The sequence below is a fragment of the Bison bison genome, unplaced genomic scaffold, assembly GCF_000754665.1.
Source record: "Bison bison bison isolate TAMUID 2011002044 unplaced genomic scaffold, Bison_UMD1.0 scf7180017864135, whole genome shotgun sequence".
Taxonomy (NCBI): Eukaryota; Metazoa; Chordata; class Mammalia; order Artiodactyla; family Bovidae; genus Bison; species Bison bison.
The window spans coordinates 6,736,166-6,744,223 of record NW_011494707.1 but is presented as its reverse complement, the minus strand read 5'-3'; the positions used below and the strand labels follow the sequence as shown (position 1 = coordinate 6,744,223).

The following is an 8,058-nucleotide window of genomic DNA, read 5'->3' as shown; positions in this document are numbered from 1 at the left end:
CCCCGGTCTCGCCTGTACCTGCACAATGCTGCTGATGACCATGGGGAGGATATTCAGGGGGAAGCGGAGGATGTTGAACAAGGCCAAGGACACGAAGGCCTTCTGGGCATCCAGGATGTTGTTCTTGTCGACGGTCACGTAGACGGCAAACGTGGACAGGGCCACCTGCAAGCAGACAGGTCAGCATCGCAGTCACAAGAGCAGTGACACATGCTCAAAGTCTAGCATACAGCAGGCACTCACTAACACCCAGAGAATGAACTGGATGAACCAATGGCTAGGAGCCAAAGTCCCAGCCATTCCCGCCACCGTTCTCCACGGGACACTGCACGGGCATTCAAGGGGTCCCTCAACATCACCACGAGAGATCAAACCTCTCAGCCAATGTCAGTGCAGTGCCCTCTGCCCAAAATGACTTTCCCATCCTCCCTGTTCAGGGAGGATGCCCAACCCACAACAGCCCCACGACCGCTCTCCATCCTTGTTGCTACTGTTTAGTTGCCAGGCTGTGTCTGACTTTGTGGCCCCATGGACTGCAGCACACTAGGCTCCTCTGTCCTCCACTATCTTCCAGAGTTCGCTCAAACTCACAGTCATCGAGTCAGTGATGCTACCTAAGGATCGCATCCTCTGTTGCCCCCTTCTCCTCCTGCCTTCAATCCTTCCCAGCACCAGGGTCTTTTCCAATGAATTGGTTCTTGACATCAGGTGGCCAAAGTACTGGAGCTTCAGCATCAGTCCTTCTACTGAGTATTCAGGGTTGATTTCCCTTAGGATTGACTGGTTTGATCTCTTTGCTGTCCAAGGGACTCTCAAGAGTGTTCTCCAGCACCATCCTTACATCCTGGTTTATTTTTCTTCGTAACACCTACCACTACCTTACATTCTAAGATCACAGATATTGAGGGTCTGTCTTCTGCACTGAAATGCAAACTCCACAAAGGTAGGGACCTGTGTATGTGGCTGTATCCTCAGCGCCTAGAATGACTCTGAGCACACAGGAGCCCTGAGACCTCAGGCAAGTCACCTCCTCTCACCAGCCTCCACTGTCTCATCTGTGAAATGGGGTGGACGTGGAGGACTCATGCCACTGCTGAAAGCTCCTTCCAGCTCAGAGCACCCCCAGAAAAGGAACGTAGGTTTTTTAAAAAAAGAAAAAACAAACAGCCAAGGGTCCTCTGAAGCCTACTCCCTTCCTCACAAAATCAGACTTGCCTTAAGTCCTGTGGCGAGGCTTGGGATTTCAACTCCCAGGCAACGGGAATTTGGGTTCAGCTGTCTGAGACAGCAGGCCCTCCCTCACCAGGAAAAAGGAAAGACCCCGAATAATCCAGGGCTGGGACACACTGTTTAGGCGGGAAAAGATCAACAGTGTCTCCCCGGGCCCCACCTCCTGCTGGGGCCAGCACAGTACCAGGTGTTGCCGGGAGGCTAACAACATCCCCCGGAGGTCACCTGCACACATTACCAAGGCAATCTGGAAAACCTTGGACCCAGCAGATGGGTGCAAGTCTCCACCCCCACGTTAGCCCAGGCTCCAAGAGCCATTAAAGGCTTTCCCTGGGGGGAAATAAACCGCCTGGGACCTCATTCTTGAGCTCAGGACAGATGGCCAGCAATCAGGAGATCCCAGTGTGGCCAAGATTCTGGTGCAGCTGAGGTCCAGGGTATTTTTAGGGTCTCAGCTGCCTCATTTCTTTGCTACCTATTAGAAGGTCGTATATCTTAAACATTAAACCCATAAGCTCTGTTTGTTTACCAGCTGTGTGACCCTGGGCAGTAGACAGCGTCTGTTTTTCCATCTATGAAATGGGAAATCAGGATAAGCACACACAGGGCTTTTGGCAGCAAGGAGCCAGGCACTAGTGAAGAGTGCTTAACCCCGTGCCTGGGGAACAGTAAAATGCAGTAGATGGCGGCTGTTTATTTCTTGTTTTAGGACTCAGTTCAAAGTCCTTGGACTATTTTTCCAAAGAATCTATAAACTGGATCCCAGTCGGTAAAGAATCTGCCTGCAATGCAGGAGACCTAGGTTCGATTCCTAGGTCAGGAAGATCCCCTGGAGAAGGAAATGGCAACCCACTCCAGTATTCTTGTCTGGAGAATTCCATGGTCAGAGAAACCTGGCAGGCTACAGTCCACGGACTCGCAAGAGTCGGACCCAACTTGGCAACCAAACCTCCAAGAACAGGGCACTGGAAAGCAGAGCAGGTTCTGACATTAACAAGGGAGGTGACCCTGAGGGAAGGCATGGAAATTTTCCAGGATCCGTGGCCAAGAGGGAGGTTAGGTGCTCAAAAAGCCACAGACACCCGATCCCTGGGATGACTGCACATGTTGGCTCTTCTCCCCCAGGTTCTGATGGCACACTCGCCTCCTACCTGGAGAGTCTCCTCAGTCAAAACTCCCCCCACCAGATCCACACAGAGGAACAGTATTCAACCATAAAAAGGACTGAAGTGCTGACTCCCACTGCACCATGGATGAACCCTGAAAACATGATCCTAAATGAAAGGAGACAGACATGAAAGCCACACACATTATATATGATTCCATTTAAACGAAATATCCAGACTAGGCAAATCAAAATCAACCCTGAATATCTGATGCTGATGCTGAAGCTCCAATACTTTGGTCATCTGATGTAAAGGTCCAACTCATTGGAAAAGACCCTGATGCCGGGAAAGATTGAAGGCAGGAGGAGAAGGGCATGACAGAGGATGAGATGGTTGCATGGCATCACTGACTCAATGAACAGAGTTTGAGGAAACTCTAGGAGATGGTGAAGGACAGGGAAGCCTGGTCTGCTACAGTCCATGGGATCGCAAACAGCTGGACACGACTGAGCAACTGAACAGCAACAGAGACAGAGGTAGATGAGAGGATGTCCTGGGCTGGAGGATGGGGAGTGACTCCCCTAAGTACAGGGTTTCCTTCTGGGGTGATGGAAGTGCTCTGGAACTAGGCAGTGGGGATGGTTGCCCAGCCCTGTGAATACAATAAACACCACTGAACTGCACACACAGATGTGGTGAATTATTTATCATTAAAATAAAATTTTTTAAAAAATCACCTTTCCAATATCAGTCTATTTTACTCACTATAGAAGCCACAGTCTTGACTCAGGCCCCAGAATCTGACTGATTGGTAAACGACACAGCTCTGAACTTGTCTGCCCTCCTCTCCCACCACTCTCCCCGCTCCTTCCCTCTGTTCCAGCCCCACGGCCTCTGTGAGGCAGACACAGACCTGCCACAGTGCCTCTGCACTCAGTCTTCCTTCTCAAGGTCAGGCCCCTGACTGCCACCAGCTTAACACTCGGGTATTGCCTTTTCAGTGAAGTCTTGGATCATCTTCTTTTTTTTTTGGCCGCAGACTGCAGGATCCTAGTTCCCCAACCAGGGACAGAACCCATGGCCCATGCAGTGGAAGCGTGGAGTCTTAATCACCGGACCACCAGGGAAGTCCTGTGATCATCCAGTTTAAAAACTGTAAGCCCTCACAGTTGCTCTAACCAGAACCTTTTTTTTTTCCCATTGCACTTATGACAGTTTAGCATACTATATATTCTTTACGCGTTCATTATGTGCATAGTCTATCTCTCCAAGTTAGAATGAATGAACGAACACCCCACAAGGGTGAGGGTTTTTGTCTGTAGTATTCACTGCTCTGTCATCAGTGCCTGGGACAGCACCTGGATCGTGGCAGATACCCAGAAAATGTTTGTGGGTGGGTGAGTGGATGGGTGGGATAGGTAAGTAGATGGATGGGTGAGTGGGTGGATGGATTTGCAAGAAAGCACACACCCAGGGGTGTCTCTTCAACAACACAGAAACCAAGCATCTCACCACCAGGATACCCCAGCTCCACTGGCCCAACTGATGGGGTGACTGCTGGCAGCACGGGGAGCGCATTGAGTGGCCCCCATCAGATCTGCAGCGTCCGCTTCTCCAGGAAGTAGAGGGCATTTATTCATCCATCAACTACTAACTGGGCACCCTCTGTGTGCCAGGCACTGTGTAAGGCAGGCTTGGAGATCCTGAGACTCACAGTCGAGTGGGAAATAGGTACTAAGCCAGGGTCTCTGGAGCAGGGGCGTCTGCCAGTGTGTGGAGGTGGCTGGGGAGGGGGTTTGCCACAGCCTTACAAATGGTGAGGGTCAAAGGTTTGGAAAATCCTTCACAAACAAGGAAGAACTACTGACCACTCTGAGTGAAAACAGAGCCTCCCTCCACACTGAGAAATGGGGCAAATGACCGAACCAACTACCCCAGCCCAATCCCTAAAAACCTGCCGTGTCTTCACGAGAACATCTGCTCCTTCTGCCTGGTTGGCGTCCACTATTGTTGGTTGTAACAACACGTCAGTTTTCCTTTGGGGAGCTGAATCTCCCCCAACTTCAGTCCATGAGGTTCAGCCACAGATCAAACGTCCACATTACAGCCTAATCTCTGACAGAAGTCACATGATCCAGGCCTGGCCAATCCAAGCATCCCTGTTCCCTGACTCCAGTGAATCAGGGACAAGCGCTCAATCAACCGTAACCAGTGAGACTCAACCCCACAGCTTTGCTGTGGGAACTAATGGGAAAAGGGGAGCTCTCTCCTCATTGTGGTTACTGAGATGACAGGATCAACTGTAACTGCATGTTGACTTTGCATCTGACAAAGAAACCACCATGGAGAAAGCAAAGGTAGGAGACAGGGAAGGAATTATACCCAACATTATCTTTGGAGCGCCTGGATCCAGCCATGCCTGAAACCCCAGTCATGCTTAAAACCATCACCTTCCTAGACTTTTCAGTTTTGTGACTCAAAAATCTCCCTTCTTTTTATTTTACTTGAGTGGATCTAAGTTAGGTTTCTGCCACTTGCAAGACGGTTCCTAACTAATACAGTTTATCCAAATCTTCAGTCTATTCATTTAGTCAGTCATTCTATATACACTTAACGAGTGGGTACTATTTGCTGAGTCCACTATATTTCAGGGGCTTCCCAGGTTGTGCTACTGGTAAGGAATCCTCCTGGCAATGCAGGAGACTTAAGAGATGCAGATTTGATCCCTGGGTCAGGAAGATCCCCTGGAGAAGGAAATGGCAACCCACTCCAGTATTCTTGCCTGGAAAATCCCATGGACAGTGGGGCCTGGTGGGCTACCTGCAAAGAGTCAGACACGACTAAAGCAATTTAGCACACACTGTGTTTCAGGGATACAAGCAATAAAAGACAAGAGCCATGCATGTTCTGGTCAGTGGAGAACTGCACAGCAGGTAATCAGCATATAGAAGGGTAATTATTCTAAAGCAGGGACATACAAGGCACAGAGATGACAAGAAGCTCACAAACCTTCTAAGATAGCAAATGCTAAATACTGACGGCTGCCTGGGGATGCTATTTTAGGAAAGTGCATTAGGTGGACATGAGGACATGATAAATGCCAGGCTCTATATTCCAGAAAAACAATCCCATCAATCCTGCCACATGGCATCCCCATTCCTGCCTGACCTCCTCAGGACTCTGTCTTCCATCATACCTACCGGTGGGTAAACACATCATCATCCTTGAAGTGCAGGAATCCACCAGTGGAAAGAACATGCAAATACCTTCCAAGGGAACCAGAGGCCACATATTTTATCCTAATGTAGGCAGAGGCTTCGATGTCTCAGCCAGGGTCAAGGTCCCCGACTGACTCCCAGGCTCATCTGTTTCATGACAAACAGCTCAGCTAACTCTGTCTCTGGAAGTCCACCATCACCCCAAATCTGAATGGCAAATTGAAGGTCAAGAAAAGCCAGTCATACTTTTTAAGCAACTCCTGCTGTGCTTTCCTAAGGGAGACCAGGGCAGGAAATGATTATTTAAACAGTTGGCAGTTTGGGTGACTAGCTAGAAATGGCCAGGTTTTGTCACAGGATCTGACGTGCAGAGCAAAGGGTTATGGGGAAAGATCCTTTCTTCCTAAGCATAACACAACTCAGATGACCCCTCTGACTTCAGATCTTTGCCTATTTATAAAAAAGAAAAAAAAAGGAATTCAAACATCTTGGATTTCTGTGTGATTTGCTATCATGAGTATGAAAGTAAATAAAATAGATGTAGCAGTTTAAGTACATTTACTGTATTTAGTCAATGTTATGCTGGTATACATGCAGGCTCTTTCCGTAAACACACAGAAGAAACTGGTATGGACAAGGAAGCTGGGCGATGGGGGCCTGTGGAGGCAACAGCAGTGCCTTTCACTGCAGACACGGGCTTCTCACCTGGGGATATTTTGATCATCATAATTGGGGAGATGGGGGGAGAGGTACCACTTGGCATCTAGTGGGGAAAGGCCAGGGATGCCGCTCAACAGCCTACAGTGCACAGGACAGCTCCCCACAAAGAAACAACGAATTATTCGGCCCCAAATGTCAGCAGTGCTGGAGTTGAGAAGCTCCCCTGCAGACTCTTTGGAACAGCTTTAACTATCTTCACCACATGAATGCATTACTTTCTGTTTTTAAAATAAAATGCATCATATACACAGTAAGGACTATTTAACAGTTGTATTTAATGCATAGAGACTATTGAACAGTCGAGCCTCCAGGAGGTGGCTCAGACAGTAAAGAATCTGCTTTTGATGCAGGAGATGCAGGTTCGATCCCTGGGTTGGGAAGATCCCCTGAAGAAGGAAATGGCAACCCACTCCAGCCATGGACAGAGGATCCTGGCGGGATTGAACAGTTGGAAGAAAATAAGAACAACCCCTGTTAACTACCATGCAGTATTGTATTTTTTACTTTTAACAAAAAAAAGAGAGTCACTAAGGACCTGGGGAAGGCTGGGGAGGCTGGAGTGTGAAAAGAATGAGATAGCAGACCCTTCCAGCCTGGAATGTGGGAGAGTTTGAGCCAGAGGGGATCTTAGGGAACACAGAGTCCCAGAATAGCTAAGTGACCTTGCTGCTTGGGCCAACTCCAGTCCACTGGCAGTGTTCATTCGCCTGGAGGACTGCTTGAGCATAATTCAGTGGGAGGGAGCACCATGACTGTCCAGGGGTGTCGGCTGAGGCAAGGGGCCTGCAGAGGGCAAGGCCGCACGCAGAGCCCTGGGGCCCAATCCCTTTATCAAAGCCAAGTCAAGCCAAACGCTCATGGTCAGTCATGTCCCACTCTTTGCGACCCCATGGACTGTAGCCTGCCAGGCTCCTCTGTCCATGGGGATTCCTAGGCAAGAACACTGGAGTGGGTTGCCATTTCCTCCTCTAAGAGATCTTCCTAGCCTAAAGATCCAACATGTGTCTCCTGCATTGCAGGCAGATTCTTTACTACTGAGCCACCAGAAAAGCTCCAACCCCTTCATCTCTCCTGCTCAAAGATCCAGAGGCAGGGAGGTAAAACGACCGGCTGAAGGTACTCCGTGAGCTGGCAGGAGAATTCAGCAGGGGTCCTGACTCTCAGAGAAACATTCCACTCCTCTAAGCCAAGACTCAGCTGGTTATGTCTCAGCCCATGAACTCAGGACGGATTTTACATTTTCAAATGATCTAAAAAAACCCCAATTTTTAAATGATCCAAAAAAACATTTCATGACACGTAGTAAAGTATACAAAATTCAAATTTCAGTGTCTATACAGTAATTTTTATAGGATCACAGCCATACCCATTCATTCTGTCTCATCCATACCTTTTTTTTTTTTTTTTAATTTTTGGCCACACCCCACAGCATGTGGGATCTCGGTTCTCTGACCAGGGATTGAACCTGTGCCCCTCTTTGGAAGGAGAAGTCTTCACCTCTGGACCACCGGTCAAGTCCCATCCATAGCCACTCTTGCACAACACCAGCAGAGATGAGCAGTTGCCACAGAGATCACACGGCCAAGGACACCTAAATTATGCACTGGGTGATCCTATACAGAAAACTGTGCTTACTCCACCTTTTTGCCCATGTTTTTCAAACTTTAATGTGTATACAAATCCCCTGGCGGGGAAATTGCTAAAATTTAGATCTGTCTTAGCTTAGTCTGGGGTGAGGCCTCAGAGTCTATATTTCTAATAAGCAACCTGGTGATGCCAATGCT

At 48.7% G+C, this 8,058-nt stretch overlaps 1 protein-coding gene across 2 annotated transcripts in view; it reads right to left on the bottom strand.

Annotated features, from left to right (window-relative positions):
* The window catches only part of ABCC1 (ATP-binding cassette, sub-family C (CFTR/MRP), member 1), a 131,144-nt gene that overhangs the window by 52,983 nt on the left and 70,103 nt on the right, over positions 1 to 8,058 (bottom strand). For both annotated transcript variants that reach the window (XM_010839896.1, XM_010839897.1), the window contains exon 13: positions 19 to 165. In XM_010839896.1, coding sequence (XP_010838198.1) covers positions 19 to 165 — 147 coding nt within the window. The remainder of the gene's footprint in view (positions 1 to 18; positions 166 to 8,058) is intronic.